This window comes from Salvia splendens, chromosome 6, assembly GCF_004379255.2.
Source record: "Salvia splendens isolate huo1 chromosome 6, SspV2, whole genome shotgun sequence".
NCBI classification, from domain to species: domain Eukaryota; kingdom Viridiplantae; phylum Streptophyta; class Magnoliopsida; order Lamiales; family Lamiaceae; genus Salvia; species Salvia splendens.
In genome coordinates, this window is record NC_056037.1 from 14,220,779 (window position 1) to 14,244,079 (window position 23,301).

The following is a 23,301-nucleotide window of genomic DNA, read 5'->3' on the forward strand; positions in this document are numbered from 1 at the left end:
ATACTCCCTCCGTCCCGCACTACTCGCACTTATTTCCTTTTTGGGCGTCCCAAGTTACTTGCACTCTTTCCATTTTTAGTAAAAAATTTCACCTACAACCGTCATTTTTGACTTTCCTATACACTCATTCCTTAATCCCCGTGCCGAAAAGGAAATGAGCGAGTAGCCCGGGACGGAGGGAGTATAATATTAAAACAAATCTGGACTTCACTTTTAAGATAAACATGTTTTGGATCTGCTTTTCTGATTTTTGACATTTTTCAGATGAGAATTTCTGAGTGGGAAATAGACAAAAGGGTAATAGTATTGTTGAGACTAGACTGATTAGTAGTAAAAATTGTCAAATAGTAGTAACACGAGCATCCACAGTGGTACAGATGTCCGAACACATATCCATGCGGACATCCCAAAAACACTGCACTGCCACGTCATAAGGACTTCCCACTGCACTGCCACGTCATAAGGACATCCCACTGCACAGTGGCAGACATCCCCAAGGACATCCCGACGGACTTCCCACAATAATAAAAATTCACAAATTCACCAAATTAAACAATTTACGGAATTAAAATTTCGACACAAATACGGAGAAATTACAACCACTTTATTTAAAAAAAACATACATAGTACAAAAAAATACATAATTATTATAAAAAAATTACTCCCCTCCGTCCAGCATTAAAAGTCCCATTTCTCCATGGCACGGGTTTTAAGAAAGTTGTTAGAGTGTGTAATAAATGGTGTGTGATAGTGGAATTTGGGACCCACTTCAAGTTTGTTAATTTTTTGGCTCTCAAAATTTCGAAAATTGCTGCCTTCATATATGCATTAAATATGCTTCTTCAATGCAATTCAATTGCATTACTTATGCTTCCAAAATTCGATTTTTGCTCCCAAAGTCACAATTTAAAACTGAATTTAAATCAACATAATAAAAAAACCCTTCAAACTGAATTTAAAATTTACATTCAACATAATAAAAAAACCCTTCAAATCATAATTCATCAAATTAGCTTGAAATATGTTCACCATACACAATTCAGTCACTGCTATTGATTCAAAGTACAAAGAGGGAAAGCTAAAAATCAAATTTCCCTCTACAAAAAAAATGAGGGAAATTTGAACTCCTAAAAGTACAACTTCAAAGCTGCTATTAATACCTCACCTACACTCATTTACTCCACTTCTAACCACCTCAATCTGAAAAACTCCCAAAAAAAGCTCCCAACAGTTTTGTTGATGTAAATCCCTCAGAAAAAATTCATCATAGGGATGGATATTGGGCAGCGGCCAACAAAACACTTGAATAGCAGCATCAAGAACAACATGGTACAGTTTCTACTCAAGCACAGCCATGATGGAGTGCTCGCAAGAGGGGCTGTTATGGAAGCAGCAGATGCATTTGAAGTTAGTAGGAAAACCGTGTACAGGGTATGGAAGGCAGCAAAGGAGCTGGTGCAAAGGGGAGAACCTGCAATTATGCAAGGAAAGATTAAAGGATACCATCATGCTGATCAATTAAAAATTGATGAAGAAAAGGTTAGAAACTTAACTACTCTTGAGAGAGCTTCACTGAGAAAAATGGCTGTCAAATTAAATGTTAGCAAGAGCACATTAGGTCAGTGGGTAAAGCATGGTAAACTAAGGCCACATACAAATGCAATCAAACCTGCACTCACCAATGTCAATAAGATAGCAAGGGTTAGATGGAGTCTTAGTCAACTTCAGCCACAAATTACTCAAGGTAGAGTTCCATATCAAAGCATGCACAATGTAGTGCATATAGATGAAAAATGGTTCTATATGACCAAGGCCTCAGACAGGTACTACCTCTTGCCGGATGAGGATGAGCCATATAGGGCATGCAAATCCAAGAGATTCATAACCAAAGTTATGTTTATGTGTGCTGTCAGTAGACCACATTTTGGTATGGATGGGCAGCCAACATAAGGTGGGAATATTTCCCTTCACTGAAGTAATGCCAGCACAGAGGAGATCAAAGAACAGGGAGGGACCATGGAAACCAAGGCAGTCCATTCAGTAACAAAGGAAGTGATGAGGGACTGCCTGATCAACAAGGTATATCCAACTTTTTCATGCTATCAGATCTTAACAACTCATGAAAGATCATCATTTAGCTAACCATATTGTTCTCCATGACATATTATACCTGCAATAAAGGCCAGGTGGCCTGTTTGGGCAAGTAAAGACATCTACATTCAGCAAGATAATGCAACCCCACACATAACAGCCATGGATCCAGAGTTTCAAGCTGTTGCCAATTCAGATGGATTTAGAATCCAACTGATTTGTCAACCAGCTAATTCCCCTGACACTAACATCTTAGACTTGGGTTTTTTTAGAGCAATTCAGTCACTGCAGTATGAGAAACCATGCAAGATTGTGGATGAACTTGTGGGGAATGTGTGTAGCTCTTTTGCAGAGCTTTCACCACAAACACTCAACAGAGTATTCCTAAGTTTGCAGGCTTGCCTCACTGAAATCCTCAGGTGCAGGGGTGGAAATGGCTACAAAGTTCCACACATCAACAAAGATAGGCTACAAAGAACAGTGGGACTGCCCAATCAGCTTGAGGTGGAGGAGGATGTTGTGAGAGAGGTGCTACAATGGCTACAAATGCCAGAGAACAATTATGGGTCAGTGTATGATATAGGCCACCTGTCAAGTGCATTTGGCATCTAAGTAAGCCAAAGTGATGTTTTTGGAATAGGGTAGTCTGATTTTTTTGGTGTGTTGGTCAGCCCCTATTATTTTTGGGTTAGGGTCTGCTGTTTTTGTTTTTTTGGTGTATAGACATAGTGCAAACCTAATGTAATGCACATAGGATGATGATACAAGACCCTCAGAAATATTTCATCATATGGTATGGACACAAGCCTCCAAACCTATTAAAGGGGTGGCTTTTAACTTAACCATATTGAACACATACAAACCCCATCATCACAGAGACTACAAACAGCATATTCCACCAAGTATAGCCACAATTCCAATCAGATTAGCAACTCAGAATAATTTCATCATATTGCAGCAAGTAAAGCCTCCAAACCTATTAAAGGGGCGGCTTTTAACTTAACCATATTGAACACATACAAACCCCATCATCACAGAGACTACAAACAGCATATTCCACCAAGTATAGCCACAATTCACCATCATATTAGCAACTCAGAATAATTTCATCATAGTTCAGCAAGTAAAGCCTCCAAACCTAACCAAGGGGTGCTTTTCACTCACAATAACCAGCACATACATCATCATAAAAGCAGCAGAGACTAATTTTCGAAATTGCATCACATATCAGTAGATTCAGCCTCCTAACCCAAACTGGGGGTGGCTTAAACAGAATACAATAACCACAGAACAGCCCAATGCACAAATTCCACCAACAAACATTCAATTCCACCAACAAACCTAATTTCAGCACATAGGGCAAGATCAAACCTCCTAACCCAAAATGGGGGTGGCTTAAACAGCAACAACTCAAAATAACCCTACAGAAACCCCCAAAATCAGACCAAACGAGAATCTCCAAACCCTACATAGGGGGTGATTCTTAAAAACTCACAACATTAGAGGAGGTCTTTCATGCCAGGCAAGAGAATCAAGAGGATCTCCTTGAACCACTCCTCTTCCTCAACAGGCCGACGTCGCCTCTTCACCCGCGGTGTTTCAGGCACCACGGTGGAGTCATCAACACCATAACCCGGCGTATCAGGGACGATGAGCTCCGAATCGAGCCAAGCATCGGGCGTATCAGGGACGTATAGCTCCAAATCGAGCATGGTCTCCGGCGTATCAATAACGACTAGCTCCGAATCGAGCTTACATTCCAGATCTGGGGTTTCAACGGACATAGATGGCTTAGAATCGGTCGAATCGACCTTCGATTCCACCATCGGAGTTTCATCAACCACAGTGGACATCGAATCGACCGAATCGAACCCATTGATGGGGGATAGGGTTTCAGAGGGTACATAGTCCATTTAGGCTAGAGTGAAGAGGAGGAGGAGGCGGCGAGTGTGAGGAGGAGGAGGCGGCGAGTAGATCTAGGGTTTTGGAATAGAGAGAGGGTGAGAGACCGAGCGAGCGAGAGAGAGAGAGAGATAAAATGAGGTTGAATGAGAGTGAGAGTGAGAGTGAGAGAGAGTGAGGGAAAAAATTAGATTTTGGGTGGGTGTGTTAATTAATGGCATATAGTGTAATTTGTTGAGAAGGGTGAGGGTAATTAAATTGTCCAAATATGGTAAGTAGAACCGGGACTCCTATTGCCGGACGGACAAAAACGGAAAAACGGGACTTCTATTCGCGGACGGAGGGAGTACATAGTAAAAAAAAACCGCCGTCTCACTCCTTGGATTCCCCGCCGCCAGTACCCTCGTGGTCCCCGCCGGTAGTCCCCTCGTCGCCCCCCTGGCGGTTTGAATTGGGGGTAGTTTTGGCAAATGCGCTACCACATCCTGTCGATATGCTGGTTAGCCCCGATATATGGATCCTCCACTATACTGACCCACGCCTCCGCAAGCGCGATGCACTCCTATGTGCTCCAGACGGTCCTCTTTTTCCCGCTGGATCCCTCTCCCACCTCAGCGGCCACCGCCTCACCATCGTACCCCTACGCAGGCGAGGTAGTGCCCCGTCCCCTGCCCCTCCCTCTCCTTGTCCTCCCCCTCCTCCATGTCGTCGTTGGTGCGTCTGTGGGAGAATCCCAGATCGAAGATAGCCCCAACTCCTCCAACGAGAACGTCTCGATGCCAGTGAACTGAGTCTCGAGAGGAGTACTCGGGGGGTTGTCCGTCGACAGTAAATCCATATAGGGGCGATAGACATTGTCCACCGGTGATTGGAGGACCCCCTGCCTAATCCCCCTGCAGCGACAGGCGAGCCCTGCATCATCCTCGGCATCATCATCCCGGTCATCTGGGGCGGCATCATCCCCGGCATTTCGGGTATCATCCCCTGCATTAGGGTCATTCCGGCACTCACCCCGGGCATTTGGGGCATCATCCCATACCAAGGCGGGTACATGTTGTAGTACCCGGGCATCATCCCCGCCGTCATTTGGGGTTGGAGCATCATCTCCGCCATTCCGGACATCGTGGCGGACATTGGGGTACTTCCGCCAACGGGAAAGATCGGTCTCTGTGACTCGCTCGTGGCGGGGGAATCACTATCGTGGTGCTCCATTTATCTTCGAAAGAAAAGTATTTAGAGAGAGATACTTGTTAATACAAGTGGCGCGAATGAAATGAAGTTCAACGAGCCGTATTTATAGAATTTTCAAAAATAATAATAATAAAATAATCGGGACGTCCGTGCGGACGTCCGTGGAGTCAACGCAATGACGGACGTCCGCAAGGACGTCGCGACGGAAGTCGCGGAACTCCGGTGTCTGCAGCGGACGTCCGTATCCGCGTCACCGTTGCACAATGGCGGACGTCCCGCGTGGAACTCCGGCACGGACGGGCACCATTGTGGATGCTCTAAGAGGAGTTTATAAAAGATTGTATCCGTGAATAATAAATAAGTTGTGTGAACTGTATCGCTCTTGGTATAAGATGTTAACCGATATGCTTCGTATATATGAAATCAAATATCGAATAATTTACACATGCGAAAGATAATAAAACACCGAAAAAAATATACGTATCAGATGAAACTGGATGGATGTAATAGAAACTGTATTAATACGGTTCAGTAAAAATCTCTTCTTAGATATTGCTTTGTTTATTAAGAATTCGACCACCAACTTTTATCTCATCCCAAAATATTGTTTTTTTTGTTAAAGATTTTTAAAAGAGGTATAGCATAATATAGAATGTTAAATATTTTATGCCATTCTGCATCGTTTTTCCTCTCTTTTGGATTCTTTGTTTACGAGTACTTAACTGGAAAATCATGTATGTGTTGATATTTTATTGAAGGAGATATTTTAAGCCTATGACCTTGTTTGTTTAATGCAAAATAAAGTTGGTAGGGAAAGATTCTTAGGAAAATGAATCTTGAGAAATTGATTTTTAACAATTTTACTTTTTCGTATTTGAAAAATAATCAAAATTTTTAATTGTATAGTATTTAATTTAAAAATCAAAATAAATATTAAATTTTCAAAATTAAGAAATTAAATTACTTTTTTCAGATAAAATTCTGACAATCAAATATGACCTACGTTATACTGCTAATTTATTTTTATCAGTTCGGTGGATTTATATTTGATTTGTCAATAATTAGTAAAAAAAAGTACTCTAATACTGTAGTAGTTTTTAAAGGATTTACCCTTTTGTAAATATCATAGTAGTATTAGATCTACTTCAACTAATCGAGAACGCACACAACAAAATAGGCTTCTTGCTTAGAGTAATGTATATAAGAACAATATTTAAAACCTATAAGAACAATATTTAAAACCCATTAGTGTAAGAAGTGGTTGAAGTATATATAAAAAAATCTAGAAGACTGGACTATATATCTATTAAATTTTTTTGTGCATTTCTTAAAAATACTAATCAACGGGCACGTTGACAGTCTTTTGTTAAGTTGGTCTTCAAACCATGTTCCTCAAATTAAATATATACTAGCCTATCAAATATTAAACAACAGTTACAAGTCACCCACCAAATTTAAAAAATTAAATGATTGTAGAATTGTACTTAGCACCTCCATCCTAACTGAAAATGCCAGGTTTATCCAAAAGTAGAAACTGTTCTCTCCGTCCCACTCTAAGTAGAGCATTTCTTTTACAACACGAGATTTTATGTAATGTTGTTTTATGAATTAAGTGAAAAAAAGATAAAATAAGAGTGGGAAAAAGTAGGAGTGGTGTTTCCATTTCAAAAAATACCCCCCGGTGAAATATTCAAAAAAGAAAAATGTATCATTTAAAATGAGACAGGTGGAGTATAAAGTACTCCCTCATGTCCCACAAATTTGTCACATTTTACTATTTTCGTTCGTCCCATAAAGTTTGTCCCAATCAGAATCTTTCCATTAAATACATCACCAATCCCCTCAATGTGAGACTCTTATTTCACTACACACCTCCATTTAGTAAGTCAAACAATTTCTTCAAATCTGTATCGGGTCAAACTTTGTGGGACCAAGGGAGGGTACTAGGTTAATAATGAGTAGTTATTGAACGCTTAAAAGTTCAAATAAAAGACAACATCAGCATCTCTAAATTAATAAATTTTCACTTCTATTGTATTTTAAAGTAACTAGTTACTGATGTTGATCAACCATACTTAAAGCATCCGCAATAGCGGACGTCCAAATTTTTTAATTTAAAAAAAAACACTCTATATATACAGCTCGTTGCAAACTCTATATATACGATTTTTTAAAAAACTCTAACGCATGTATTATCGTCGAAAATAAAGGCCTAAAACAAAAACATATCATACCCCCGTTCGGCTAGCGGCAAACTATACAGATTCAAGACATAACATGTACTTTGTTTGAATCGTTTTTTGGTTTGGGATGTTTTTTTTGGTGAACTATGTATTTTTTTAATTTAAATATGTATGCTTTTTTTAAAAAAATTGTTGCATTTTTTCCTTATTCGTGTCGAAATTTTAATCCCGTAAAATTGTATATTTGTGAATTTTGATTATTGTGAATGTCCGTCAGGATGTCCTTGGGAATGTCCGCTATTGTGGAGTGAGATGTCCTTATGATATGGCAGTGCTGTGGGATGTCCTTATGACGTGGCAGGAGATGTTTTGGGATGTCCATCGGGACATCAGTCCCTATTATGGATGCTCTCAAACTAAAACTTATGATATATCGGGTTATAAAATGTGATTGACCAAATAAGCACCAATTGGTAGATGTTGTAATCTTTATAGGGCCCATTAAGCCCACAACCAAAAAACTAAATCCCTAAGAGCATCCATAACGGTGATTGCTGGGACGGACGGCAGTGGCGTATGCAGCTAAGAACAAGGGGGGACAATTGTACCCCCAAGATAATGTGTTCTTATTGTAATATTTATATTGAATTTTCAAAAATGTTAAGTGTTCTAGTGGTTGCTGAAGCACTTTCGCACAGGTTTCAGCCGAGTTCGATTCCAAATCATGGCGTTATGGTCTTTTCCCTGCCCTTTTGTTAAAGTAGTAGTAGTATAGTTTTTTTTGTTTATTATATAATTTAGTTACAAGTACTTGGTTCTTATGTTTGCAGATTTTAGGTTGGATTTATAAATATTAGGTAGTACTACTATATTTGATTATTTTTTTATCTCTCATTTATATTTTTAATGTATGTGTATGATTATTTTTCTATTTTTTATTTTAGATATTGGTAGTTTCATTTTATTTATTTATAATGAACATTTTACTTCTTTAGTATGAATTTAGAAATTCAGCTAGTTACAATTTTTATTTTTTTGTTCTGTGGTTATATTAACTCTAAGTTTAGTTATGCTATAAAATGACTTTAAAAATTGAATATTATTGTAAGATGCTATTTTAAATAATATTTTATTTTAAATATATTATACTCTCTCTGTTCCATAATAGATGTCATACTTTTATTTTTTGTTTATCCCACAAAAATGTCACATTTCCTTTTTTAAGAAAAGTTCATTCTCACATTAATATAAATATTTTATTTTCTCTCTCTACTTAACACATAAAATAGCATCCCCTAAAAACCCGTACCATTACTTAAGTGTGTCATCTATTATTGGACGGATAGAGTATTTTACATAAAATTCGCACCCCCAATCCAAAAAGTCTACCTACGCCACTGACGGACGGCGTCCGTGCTGACGGCGCGACAGTGCCTCGTCCGCCGCTGCACACTTGCCGACGGCATGACGCTGCTCGATACATCGAGCACGTCCGTGCCGCTGAGCAGGGCGACGTGGCAGCACACAATTGGCCAACGCCTTAGCCCTTGGCATTTTTCATTTTTTTATAAAATCAAATTTTAATTTAAAAATCATTTTTTAAAAAAAATATTTTCCCACTTCCAAATAAATTATATCCATTTTCTCACTACTTTTAATTTATTTTTCAATTTTTTCCCCAAAATTCACATTTTCATCTATAAATACCTCCATTTCCACACAAAAAATTGTACACCACACTATACAATTCTCACCTAAATTCTCTCATCTAAATTCTCTCATCAATTCTCAATCTTTCACTTTACTCTTGCAAAAAAAAATGTCCGGCTCCGGCAATCACCCCTCAGGCTCCCGTGGTTGGAACCACGAATGGTTCCCTAGTCCGGAAATGGAATTCTCACCCTCTCCTCTAACCCAAGGTTCTCAAATTCCGAGTGGCTACCGTCCATACCCGGTGGACGAGCAAGATGCCTCCGACGGGCGATACGGGTGGGCACCCGAACAACGATCGGGAGGGAGGGACAGTTCCCAAACTCCTCCTATTCCTCCTCCTCATAGCACTCATGTCATGGGTCGTGGCGGTGATTCTCACGTCCGCACCCCGTACACTCCGAGGGAGATGGATATGATGTTCAAAGCCTATTTGGAAATCTTCGAAGATCCGGAGGTTGGCACGAACTAAACCGGGGATAGGTTTTGGTTCCGCGTCTCTCGCCGGTATAATGCCACCCGACCGGAGGGAACCATCAAGCGCAATGAGAGTATGGTGCGCAATGTCATCTTCAAAGCCAACGAAGAAATCCAAAAGTTCTAGGGGATTTACCTCCGGAACAAGAGTCGGCGGGGAGCGGCAAGAGCGAGCTCGACATCATCAGTGCATCCATGGCGACCTACCAATCTTGTTTTTACAAAGCATTCAAGTACCTCAGCACTTGGCAGGAGGTGCGTACGCATCCGAAGTATAAGGGAGATTTATCATCCTCCTCCAGCTCCTCCAACAAACGGTTGAGGTCGTTACCCGACGTCGACTCGGATGATGTGGCTAGCCAGCTTGCCGCAACTAACTTGGGTAGCCCCGACGCCAGTCTGAGTAGTTCCCAATGCCGGCCGCAAGGAAGGAAACAGGCGGCGGCCAACCGCCGTCGCGCCACTGCCGCTCTCGCTCCTTCTCCCTTTGTGCCACCTCAACCGCCCACCAACTCGTTGTGGACCCTTTTGGCTCAACTCAATATGGCCAATACGTCGCACATGATCCAAGCCCCCTAGCTCAAGTGGTTGAGGAGGGTGGCAAGGATACCGTGTCATCCTGGAGGTCTCGAGTTCGACTCCTGGATGGCGCAACTTGGGATTAATTCCCCCTGTGGGCCTAAACAAGGCTTGTTGCCTTGGGGCTTTGCAAGCTTACGGGCATGGACCCGTCTGAGGGTGGACAACTTACGGGCATGGACCGTCTGGGGGAGGCTAGTTCGTGCGGCCACGAGGGGCTGGGGAGGCTAGTTCGTGCGGCCACGAGGGGCTGGGGGAGGCTAGTTCGCTTGCCAATGTATCTCGAACTCGAAAAAAAAAATACGTCGCACATGTCTCCCAAGCAACTTGATGTATAGGAGTTTATTTGTAATTTCCTGCCTTATATAAGAGTTAATTTAAAAAAAAACTTGATGCACATTATGCAATGATACAAGGTCTCCGAAAAACATTGAGGATAGAATAGTCTTCCACGAAGGTATTTTAAGTATGTAATTTTTAATTTGTAGGATTTTAATTAAGTAATTTTTATTTTTTTGGATTTTAAGTATGTAATTTTTAATTTGTAGGATTTTAATTAAGTAATTTTTATTTTTTAGGATTTTAATTAAGTAATTTTTATTTTTTAGGATTTAAGTATCTTTTTTTTTTTAAATTTGTAATAGTAGTTCGAGTATTTTTAATGTATTTTTATATTGTAGAAATGCTTTTAATAATTGAAGTATTTAAATTAAATAATGGAATGATGGGACCCTTAAACAAAGAGCATGAATGTGAGTGTTGTGCTCTTGAGGAAGAGCAGAGAGTAAAAAATTAATAAATATAGGACGGCACATCCATGCTCTGTGGAGAACATGGATGGGTTCCATGGGGATGCTCTAAGCATAGCTGTTGTTAATACAATTGATAGATATGCTAATTACTACCTAACATGGCATCATTAATTTATATTGAATGTAAAAGCTTTCATCATTACACACAGAAAAGTCAAACACATGGATATGTTTTTTCATTATTAATTTATCATTGTTTAGGAAAATAGTGACGAGTAGGAGCCAAAACCAATATCACAAAATTGCTAGAAGCTTCTAGACTATAATTGTTGTGTATTCGTTAAATAATCTCTACCTTCTAATAATAGTACAATTCATATTTTCAACTTTCAGGGTGGTCGTCAGACAAATCAATGGTGAAATGAGAAAAACTAATGCCAAAGGAAACAAAGTTTAATGACTCAAAAGGGGGTAGTGATTAAAATCAAAATTTTGAGTCATCAAGACCTCTTCACAGAAGCAGTGGCAAAATGTGGATGGTGAATAAAATCGAAGGAAATTTTGAGCGACGGTTCAAGGCTTCCTAACTGGCAGAGAAGGTTTAGAGCAACGTGGTTATGTTCTGCTACCTGCTCTATCTGGCGAAGCTCCCCCAATCTGTCTGGATCATTTGCAAAACTACCGCGCAGCTCCTTTGCAATCTTTTGTGCGTCTTTGAAGCAGTTATGCATGGATAGAGTCTGAGAAATGATAAGGGTCAAAATTTGTGGAAGAGGATTGTTTGAGGATGTATACAATGACTAATGACTAATACTTACAGAAAAATGAGTATTAGCTACAGTCTCAGTGAAGGAAAAGAAGGATGCATGATCAGGAAGGGAAGCCTTCTGCAGCAGCTCAAAGTGCTGGACAAATCTCTGAAAATTTTGAACATCAAGGAACCATCATTGTTTGTAACTGTTAATATACAAATATAAAAAATGGACAAAAGTAAATTGTGGAATGATGCTGATGCTGACACACCCCTCCTATGCATGCCATTTAATCTCAAAACTAAGGAGTTCAGGGGAGTGGAAGATGAGGTTCTTCCAAGAAGGACTCATACAATGATATATAGTTGCGAAAAATACAAAGATTCTAAAGGTAAGGTATGAGTTTTGGAAAGTTTAACTTAGCGACTTATGGGTATAGTATGATTAAGTGGAGAGGGACTAAAGTAGGAGTGAGAATAGAGAGGTAAAGTAGGAGATAATAAAGTAAGACAGAGATTAAATGTGTTGTTTTTTGCCATAAAGGGAAATGGCTCATGTAACGTGGGACAACCCAAAATAGAATATGACACCGGTAACTTGTGATGAAAGGAGTGTTTTCCAACTAAAGAACTCAAGCACAAACAATGGAACAAGTATTATATAGATACCTCGTGTTCAGTGTTGAAAGGACCCTGACACAAGATGATATTGTTTTCGTTCCGTAAGGAAGCAAGTATCTGTTGAATAAGAATCAGAACAGTTAGTGTGCAATTAATATCATTTTTGTAAAAGATAAGTCATTCAACTTGGACTAACACACCCTAATGATAAGATTGAGGTTTCCTACACCCAAGTTCTCTGGTACATAGCATTGCCATTTAGAGCAGGTTCTAATTGAAGCAAATATTAATCTATACTTTAAAAGTTAAAGAACATAGAGTCCATTGATTAATACATTAGGGGACCATAGCTCCCTGTAACATAATTAAAGATTAGCGACAATCTATTATATATACAGTTGATAATAATAGCATCTAAGCTATCATCTGATTGAACCGACCACTGTTACTCAGTCTCAAATCCATACTCACTCTAATAGATGTCTCACATAATCAGGCATATAAAGAATTAGTTGATCTAATTAACTGGGTTGAGATAACATATAAGACATACTACAAGAGGATAATTACCATCATAAGACCTTGTGAAACATGTATATAGCACTGAAGGAACAGGACCACAGGTGGAACTTGATAGTCTTTGCCAACATCCTTTACAAAACCTTTCTTCTTTTTTGATTTTCGTCGGCCTGCTCATGGAGCAAAGGAGTTGATAAAGCTCATACGAAAAGTGAATATTTGACAATATGATGCGACGTGAAAGAAGATAATCTTTGGATTTACTCACTAGAATCGTTGCTCAGCATTATTTTGAGATGAGTTTTCTCGGCTAGCTTGATCAGGATAATATAAATGTACCAATATACCATGCAATATTCATCAGTTGAATATAGCTCTAATTCAAAGCCAACCATAAGGAAACGTAAAGCTATCCAATATGTTTGCTCCTCTACCCAAATGAGGATATGTTTGCAGACCTTTAACAACAAGTCCTGCAAGAAGGGAATAAAAGATTCAAGGACAATGCAAGCTGACTCTTAAAGTCTTACCAAACTACAACAAAGAACGGGCATGCACTGGTGCAGAAAATAACATGCGACATGATGATCACAAATATGCAGATATCGACCTGTTCAACTGAAGTGCTTGCAGTCTCCCCAAACTCCTTTCTAAAAGCCAACTCAAGCTGTTTAAGAAGAATGCAAACAAAATACTAATCAGCCACAATTATAGGTCAATCAGATAAAGCTGTGAAGAGACTGAAGCAGCATTAACTCTAGTCATCAACCAAATACATTAAAGAGGGGCCAACATTGCTATTTATTAAATTACACATCAAGATGATAGAGACCGCGATTTTGTTCGGGTTGGACACCCCAGGATTGGATAATTTCAACAACAATCGTTGTCAACTTCTTTATCACACCTGCATCTAATCACTTCTGAACTTCAGATACACCTATTCCAACTACCCACTCTTGGAAAGAAATGTCTATCCCTTCTTGGCACTAACCAATTCAAACTAAATAAACCAAAACTTCAGATAAAATGCTTTCATTTTTGAAATACCATAACTTAGCTACAACGTGTAAGTCTAGGAGTTATGAGCCAAAGGTAAGATTCACAATGGAACATGGATGCAAAAACAATAAAAGGAAAAAAAACAACAGGTTCATGGAACCAATACATTGTGATCTATAGTTTTATTGTGAATATCAGCAAACCTGAACATATATTATTCGCCAATCCTGTAAGATCTTCCCTAGTTTACGCCTCTGCCATGCAGTGTTTGTACATAGGACTCGGAACAAAGTGATAAGTAACTGCATCAACAAGGTATGTTTTCATTAAATTATAGAGGAAAGGCTGAGGAGAAAGATATTTATAAAAGCCCATATTATGCCAATATGGGAAGGAGCAAAGTGATAAGTAACTGCATCGACAAGGTATGTTTTCAGCTAAAGTGTTTGTTGTGGGGGGGGGGGGAAATATTTTTAAAAGCCCACACAACACTTTTTGAAGCTTGGTTATATAATGGAAATTCCTAAAATACAATCTAAACTTCAGATCGTAGCAGTATTTTTTAATACACGGGAAAGCTTTATCAGGAAGACAAGTGGCACTCTACCTGCCCTAGTTGTTGAACACTCTCATTCTTTTGGATATCATGATTCTTTGCGCCTTCAGGTAATAGGGCAGCCTTGCATATGACAGCAAATAAAGATTCACGTCCATAAAGCTTCCCATCTTGTACCAGCAGAAGCTGTTCATTAGCTATCCGTGTTAGAAAACATTGCATAAGGCATACGACTTTAATCACTAATCAGTAGAATTGCAGAAGGACAATCTTATAGAAGACTAAACATATATCATGCACGAATGGAAAACAAAGGGGCTGAAACTCATTAAAGTTCACTATTCAAAAACGGGATTCAAAGAAAATGAAATATAAGGCATAAATCATTATTTTGACATTAGTCTCAATAAAATGGCAAAATCATGAATGCACCACATATAAGTAAAACAGATCTCTCTTTATAAGTAGATTATATATTGTCTAAAAGAGCATAAAAAGGAACCAATTCATAAGCCTAAATATAAGTATGTTAAATTAATTTCCTCTTCCACATAGTACAAACAAAATCAATTTGCATCCACAAAGGCATCGTGAACATTTGAGATCATTCGTGTTCAATTGAGGCCCCTTTGCTTAATCCATTGGCTTTTGTTTCTTGGGGCATTTTAAGAAGACAAATCTCACATTCTCACTTGGTTAGTTTAGGCCCTTTTGCTTTATTCCATTGTTTTTTTTTGCTTAGGGAAATTCTAAGTTGTCCATTTGCATCATTGTATAGAGTTGACCACTTTTGTGTACGCTGAGTATGCTCAGTGTATTTCTATACAAATCTGTGACCAATAAATTTACTTTTATGGATCAAGACAGAAAAAGATGGGAGGCAATGACCACCGCCCAAATTAAACCTGGGACCACTGACTAAATTGTAGCTTGGCTCACTTAGTAGCGTTACGTCAGACAGCAGGGTCTGTCATAACATGCAAATTTGTAGATTGGAACCCACACAATACTTGGCATAAATGCTGCACAATATATGTCCCCTTAACCATCTTTTTAAGTAAGATCGTTTCAAGAAGCCTTGGACATTTTTTATTTAGTACCTTATCCAGTAAAAAAAACACCCTCTCAATAAATTAATGATTATTTTTATTTTTATTTTGGAGTGGTACAGCTATAGATAGTGGGATCAAAATATCAATATTTAAACAAAATTATAAAGAAGAGAAGTACCAGACTCAAACCTGGATATGAGCTCGAGCAACCAAATCTGGTTGAAACTTCTGCACATCAACCACAAACCGGAGGGCACCTTCAAAAACAGGATCCAATGAGTAGGAACATATAACATCTAGATCATGCAGAAGCTTCCGGAAATAATCAACTGCCTGACAGAAACAGAAGAGGAAAAGATAGCAAAGTTATTTCCATGTCTGGAATGAATGATTAAAAGGTTAAATAACAGCAACAGAAACTAACCTTTTTCCAGCTTAGTAGTTTAATTGCACGGGGTGGAGTTGGGGCTGCTGACCTGCTGTTTAATGTAGAATCGAAACCAACTGGTTGACAACCTGAGGCAGTTGTTTTCTCATCTTCATTCTCAACAGTTCCACGTGCAGAGTTGTCTCTCAGGAATTCCTCAGTTTTAAGCATGGAATCTAGCTCAGATAAGCAGGAAATAATATGTTTCTTTGCTAACTCCAAGCCTCTTCCTTGGGGTTTCCTCAAGCATGTCAGTACATGGTAAAAGTGCTGAGCACATGAAAGAATCTCTAAATGTTATTGAAGGAAAAATGATGGACATCACATGCAAAAGAAGTCACATTAGGAAAGGAAAGAGCAATAGTTTCAGATGAGACAAAAGGACAACAAATCCAACACTGGAAAAACATAAATGACAAAAGCAAAGAATCCAGGAAAAAAGAACACATTACCACATGTTTCAATGTGGCAACATACTGATGGCATGGAAGAACGGAAAATGGTAGGAAAATAAGTTTCTGTGGTAATTTATAAAGAACATTAGGGGCGTGACAGGCATGTGTATGTGGCCATTCTTCCCCAGGAGCCAGCCACTAAACTGCTATGGCTAGCAAGTAGCACCTAAATCCATCATGGGGCACTTGATGAAGCATTCTAGTGCAAATGTGCAATAAATTCAAAAGCATCTAAATGCATCTCACATTCACAATAAGGAAATACTATGGACTTGGTAATTAAGATAATACAAGATAAGACCTTACGAAAACGTATGCGGCACAAAACAGCTTTGCAAAAGCCTTCTTCAAGATCGAGATGAGTTTGCAGGGGCTCTACATCTGCACAAAGCAACCACATTTACCATGATATTTAGATATACTGTAGTAGTTTGGAAAATGATAAATTATTTCACAACCATTTCGAAAAAGCATATTATGTCATTCTGATTCTTGTATATGTTTCTTATGCCAAAGGTAACTCAAGTGTGCCAATTTGCACATATACAATTATTTCCAGGGAAACTGAGAAGCCAGTACAAAACCATACTGGAAGTCTAGTAATCACTATGAAATGAGGTCCATACCTTCGAGAACTGTTTTTTTTGACACTGGTGCTTTACATGCCTTCAGTTGTCGACAAAGTGTTTCATCCACTGCATGTATCATTGATAAACATTTTTCATCTCCATTGACCTTTAACGGTAGACCATAAGCCATGGTAAAAAGATCTTCTTCCTGTACATCCATACTTTGTTATTGGACAGAATTAACAATATAGACACAGAAAGTCTAATACACTTGAAGACCAGAGCATGATACCCAAAAAAACAGAAAGGGCTGTAATTCAGACTAAAGGAATGATGCATAGGCACACAAAAAATATTGAATTACAGTACCAATATCCTGCGTCTCTTCCTAGTGGGTAGTTTATGACATGAGAGAAGATGATGCCATAAAAAGGGCTAAATGTTTAGCTTCTAAAAAATAAAATAAGAAACAAAGAATTTTTATTACTGAGAATAAAGGCAGCAAAAGGTACGAGTCATCCCTTAAAATATTAATATCATCCTATTTAGATGACAGAACTCCATCTCTAAATCTGATACAAAATAGGCTTGGAGCTCATCATGACTTGACATCAGCCAAGCTAGTAAAAACCTAGCCCCATACCATACCTTCTCTAGGTATTCCCCTTGATACAAAATAGGCTTGGAGCTCATCATGACTTGACATCAGCCAAGCTAGTAAAAACCTAGCCCCATACCATACCTTCTCTAGGTATTCCCCTTGACCCTCAGAAACCCTTCAGCTCACAGTGCTGAAACAATCACCCCCCGATCCCCATACAATTTTACTCTTTTTTTTTTGCTAATGAGGTAGCGAGGTACTTCTGACAATTTAATCTCCTTGAGGAAAAGAGCTGAAGATTCATTTAAGTACTTATGAAACAATAGCTAAATTTATGAAGCACTAGGAGTATCAATCAGTAAATAATGAGCAAAGATTCGTTGAAGTACTTTACTTCATTTGTGCGTGCCTCTGAGACAGCTGAAACAAGGGCACTGCAAGTAGCACGTATAACTCTGCAGAAAGAATGCAGTAGGGCATGAGATGATGTTCTCTCAGGCCTCAAGAGGTAGATGCAAGAAAACACTGTTTGCGCTAACGAACCTCCTTTATGCCATGTAGCCTGCATCAGTAGAAAATAAATTAAGATGGGTATAATTGTAACCATTTATAGACTGCTATCTAGAATGGCTACTGAATTACTGATTCTCCAGAAAGATGTGTCAACAATACCTCACAAGCAAGAAAATGGTCCATTATATCAATAACACATTGAACATCAATTGTTCTATCAAAGCTCAGTGGAATAGGAGCAGCACCATTCTCAATGGCTTCATCAACAGAATAATAGGTTGATACAATACCTGAATCCATCTTCGGGTCCATTATCTAGTAAAAAGAGAAATTTTATCAATAAAACATAACACAATATAGTAGGAACTACAGCCTAATACAGAGATCATTATGATAGTGCTAAATTACATGTGGCATACTATTTAACATGAAAGGAAGCAAAAATGTCCTCTATAAGTATGAGGAACAAGTATTCTTGCTCTTGCATACCAATGACAAGAAGATGCGTTAATAAGCTGTTGGTACTTTTTTTCTCTGTTAGAAAGGTACTTATAAGATAAGGAATCACAAAATAAAGAAGACCGGAATAAACTAAATTACACTGCTATAAGTTTATAGCAAGCTAGTGCTACATTGAAGTCTGAACCCAGCATATTTAGATGTAATGTATTTTAAAATTTGAGGAAAGGAAAAACAGATGAAGCAAGATGAAATTACCATTAGCAAAGAAAATAACTAAAGTTAATGTGCCTTTCTAACCACTTTTGACACGATAACATAATTTTTCTTCACAAATTTATTTGAATTTTGAAAAATAGTTTTAAAACCTTCCCCCAAACTGAAAGGACTTAGGGCAGTAGCCATGACATGAGTAAATCTTATGTACCTATTCTATCCTCCAAAGTATCTTTGAATAGTCCTCATGTGTGGATTTCCATATATTTCTCAACTTATGATGCAAAACATAAAGAAATGGTAAGCATTTCATTCAATTATCAAAAACAACGAGATGGAAGAAATTTGAATATTTCCAAATTTACTTAAATGGGTCTCATTAGCTAGTGATGACTGATGATACAGCATTTTAGACCACTATTCACTGTTCCGTGCTAGCCATATTTAAAAGATATTTTTCATCAACCATAATTAGTAAATGCTAACTTTAGACAAACACTACCAACATATCTATACCTGAAGTTTAAATGAGGCACAAAGATAGCTGAATACAGCTCACGGGCATCAACATCTAAAAGAGGCAAAATAATATTTAGAAAACCTCATGCCTCAACCAATTAATAGGAGTGTGTTCAGGATACACTCTAGCCTCATGTCACATGATAATTGTAAATTCGCTTTCTACAAACAATATTGTCATAACTTCTAATGAGATGAGAAAAAAAATATCACCTTTTTTTAACATTGTTTACATAATATAATAAAAACATTCTTTTTCCTGAAAATATGCTGCATTAACATTCTCTTCTCACCAAATAAAACTGACATCATCGCTGAGATTTCTGATTTTTTTTCCTGAATCACTTGAGCTCTACCTTATCGTACTTGCAATAAACCTTAGGAGTAATTACATAGGTCTTTCAAAAGAAGAGCAGTATTACCTCTAAAGCAGACATGGCGGCAAAGAGATTGAAATTCTCCCCATTGATGAGTTCATCATTTCGAAGATCTATAAAATAAATTACAAGAAAAGAATCATTAAGATGTTGCGGTTCTTATTAATTTTCTAGGGGGTGGGGTGGAATTGAGCGAGAGCATATAAGTAGAAAATTAAATCAATCACACCAAAGAAGGTGCAGAACAGAGTTAAATAAGAAACTAAAATATGTCTCCAAGTTAGTAATTCTTTTTCAAATCAAATCACACCAGCTTCTACTTATATGGAAATGGAAACTCCCGGCTTACTTTCGTTGCATCGGAAAAACATACATATACTTCGAAATATTACCTAATAAAATACACCGTTTACACCGGAAAACGGGAATCCATACAGCAATTGAATAGAATTAACCATATACATTAAGAAATCAGCGAATGTTACCCCCTAGAGTAAGGCTGGGGCAACCCTCTCAGGCCAATTTAAAATTAAAATAAATGCCAGAAAAACATAGTGATCGCAATTGAGAAAGAGATATGGAGAGGAACGGACCGTGGCAGGCGCGATGGAGGAGAGAGGAGACATCAAACCAAACGGTGTCCTTTCCGGAAGGGATGGAAGAGTTTAACGGTGCTTTCGCGTCCCCTCCTCCGTCGGCTTCAGCCATAATCAAACTCGTCGCTTTTCAGTAACCCGTTCCGTGAGTTCGTGTGCGTGTGTGAGAGAGAGTGGACGAGAGATTCCGAGGTTTTTTTTTGTGAGTGAAGACTGTGAGAGTGGAGCGAGTGAGGAGGAATCTGTGTGTTGCTATGGAGTTCGGCAAAATTGCTGGGTCGGATCCGGGTATGGATCCGAATGTATAATTTATATTTTGAATGTTTACTGCCATCCACTATCCATTTTTTTTAATTAAATATTTAAATAACTACAAAAATTGGAAAAAAAACTCCATTTCATTTATAAAAATTAATACATTACAATACGAATTAAAAAAAATACGCAAACTCAGCGACGGCGGTTACGGGCTCACACTTCTTCAATCATGTCGTTCATGAGCTGAGCATGGTCTTGTTGGTTGCGCATTGAGGCCTGTCTAGATAGAATCTCATTGAAGCCCGGCGGTAATCCTCTAGCGGGGGGCTCGGTCGCCGTGTTGGACGAGCTAGATGCACCGTCATCATCGTTCCATTCGGTGATGCTCCCACCTTCATGCTCGACTATCATGTTGTCCATGAGTATGCACGCATACATGACATCGACGATGACTTCCTTGAACCAGAGACGAGCCGGCCCTTTCACAATTGCCCACCGTGCTTGGAGCACATCAAATGCCCGCTCGACATCCTTCCGTGTCGACTCCTGCTTTTGCGCAAATAAAACCCTCTTCTCACCAATTGGGCAGCTGATCGTCTTCACAAAAACAGGTCACCGTGGGTATATGTCATCGGCCAAGTAGTACCCCATGTGGTATTGGCACCTGTTGGCAATGAACTCGATGGCGGGGCCGTTGCCATTGCATTGCTCGGTGAAGATGGTGGATGAGTTGAGGACGTTAATGTCGTTGTTCGACCCGGCTACGCCGAAGTAAGAATGCCAGATCCAGAGCCGATGGTCAGCGACGGCTTCGAGGATCATTGTCGGGTGGCTGCCCTTGTATCCACTAGTGAATTGGCCTCTCCACGCCGTCGGACAATTCTTCCACTGCCAGTGCATACAGTCGATGCTCCCTAGCATCCCAGGAAAGCCGTGCGTCGTCTCGTGCATCTCCATCAAGCCCTGGCAATCAGTGACAGTCGGCTTGCGCAAATATGTGTCGACGTAGGCCTCCACAACTCCCCTACAAAATCTCATCAGGCACTCCCGGCCTGTTGTATCCCCGACGTGGAGGTATTCGTCGAAGATGTCCGTCGTGGTGCCGTAGGCCAACTGACGGATTGCAGCCGTGCACTTTTGCAACGGTGTAAGGTCGGGTCTGCCAATGTCATCTTCCCGATACGTCTTGTATTCATCACGTGACGACAACGTTCGGACAATGCTGAGAAAAAGGTAACGCGGCATTCTAAACCGGCGGCGGAAAACAGTCGGTCCCCACCGTGGTTGATCGGCGAAATAGTCTGCAACTAGACGTTGGTGAGCTGCCGTGTGGTCACGTCGGACAGACGTCCGACGTCGAATAGGCCTGTGGATCTGCTCCGCCGCCGCCGCCTCCTCGTTCTGCATTTCGACTAAGCATTCCGCCATGGCCTCTTCAACGGCTGCATCTAAGGCTTCCGAGGTCGAACTACCTGACTCCGAGGAACTAGAACTAGTGGTGTCGTCGTCGTGGTTCATTTTGGTATGCGAGAGAGGTAGAAATGTGAGAGATGAGCGAAATGAGAGAGGTGAGATGTTCGTATGAACAAGTGATTGAGAAACGAGGTTTAAATAGACAAAATTCAGAAAATAAAAAATAAAAAAGCGTGCCATCGTTCGCGCCCATCGTCCGCCTAGCCCACAATGGAGGCATCGTCTGCGCCCGAGGACGATGACCGCCATCGGGCGCCCCATTGTGGGTGCCCTAATGTTTTTACTGGTACTCCCTATTTTTAATCTTGTATAGTAAAACTAGTACATTTAGGGGTGCTTAACCGGTTCTCCGGTTCTCGGTTAACCGGAATCAAAACCGAAATTGACCGGTTAATTGAAGAATTGGAATCCGAATATTCGGTTCCGGTATCGGTTTCAAATTTTTTGATAAAACCGGTTCAGGTTCTAACCGGTACTGATCGATTCCTAATCGGGAACCGGATTAAATTTTAATTTAATTTTAAATTTATATTTTATAATTTCATATTAATATAATTTATTAAACTATTACCATTATTCAACTTTCTTAACCCTATTTTATAATTTAGGTATTGACTTAACGAATATTTTTAGGTGTTGGACTTTTTTAGGTATTTAATTGTCTAAATTTTTAGTTATTGGATGATGAATATTGTTGCTTTGTTAGTTTTTACTATTTGACTTGTGTTTATTCATACTTTTAGGTATTAAGTTCATGATTTTTTACATTTTTTGATGTTGGATTAATAATTTTTTTGGTATAGAATTATTTAAATTTTTATTCGAGTGAAATTTTGAATTAAAATTAGATGACAAACCGGTTCTTCGGTTCCAAGCCGGAACATACCGATTCTTAACCGACCGTTTCCAAACGGGTGCCAGTCGGTTCCGGTTCTTAAATTTAGAAAATTTTGTAACCGGTCAACCGGAGTTCTAACCGGAACCGGCCGAATAAGCACCCCTAATAACGTGCAATGCATAGTCATATAATTTTTACTTTATAATTACACGTTTATATTAAATAATGAAAAATAGTTACCAAAAATAAATAAATATTTTAATTAATTAAGTGTAAATTTTTTCTAAAAAATAAAAGAAAAAAAGTGATTAAAACCCATTAAGTATCTAATACAAACATAGGAGTTATACTCCAATGGCAAACTAAAATACAATCAATACAAATTAATTAGTGCACAACTTATAATATTCAACTAAACAAAAGTTCAATTTATGAAAAATAATCCAATAAGAGTAAACGATCAATTTTGACTTTTTTGTCAGTGGTAATTACATATGCTGTTAGGATTTGTTTATATTTCCTTGTGATAGATTTATTCTATAGAAGATATTTTCTTATGGAATATGTTTCCTAGTTCGACTAAAATTAGGGCTCTCTATTCTGCTTATAAATAG

The 23,301-nt window shown here is 38.9% G+C and overlaps 2 protein-coding genes across 2 annotated transcripts; one reads left to right on the forward strand and one right to left on the reverse strand.

Moving 5' to 3' along the window:
- The first annotated feature begins 1,272 nt into the window (after positions 1-1,272).
- On the forward strand, positions 1,273-1,950 carry LOC121808839. Its single transcript, XM_042209412.1, has one exon. It carries the CDS (start codon positions 1,273-1,275, stop codon positions 1,948-1,950), a length of 678 nt encoding a protein of 225 aa, XP_042065346.1.
- A 9,145-nt stretch (positions 1,951-11,095) lies between these two features.
- LOC121806645 (N-alpha-acetyltransferase 35, NatC auxiliary subunit-like) lies at positions 11,096-20,382 on the reverse strand. The gene is made up of 16 exons (XM_042206762.1): positions 20,116-20,382; positions 19,568-19,635; positions 18,111-18,266; positions 17,833-18,000; positions 16,895-17,045; positions 16,570-16,649; positions 15,811-16,083; positions 15,576-15,719; positions 14,386-14,520; positions 13,982-14,080; positions 13,387-13,443; positions 13,045-13,249; positions 12,828-12,946; positions 12,306-12,374; positions 11,704-11,802; positions 11,096-11,625 (listed from the first exon to the last, which is right to left on the reverse strand). The coding sequence occupies exons 1-16, from the start codon at positions 20,228-20,230 to the stop codon at positions 11,386-11,388; spliced, it is 2,178 nt and encodes a 725-aa protein (XP_042062696.1). The 5' UTR covers positions 20,231-20,382; the 3' UTR covers positions 11,096-11,385.
- Positions 20,383-23,301: the final 2,919 nt, after the last annotated feature.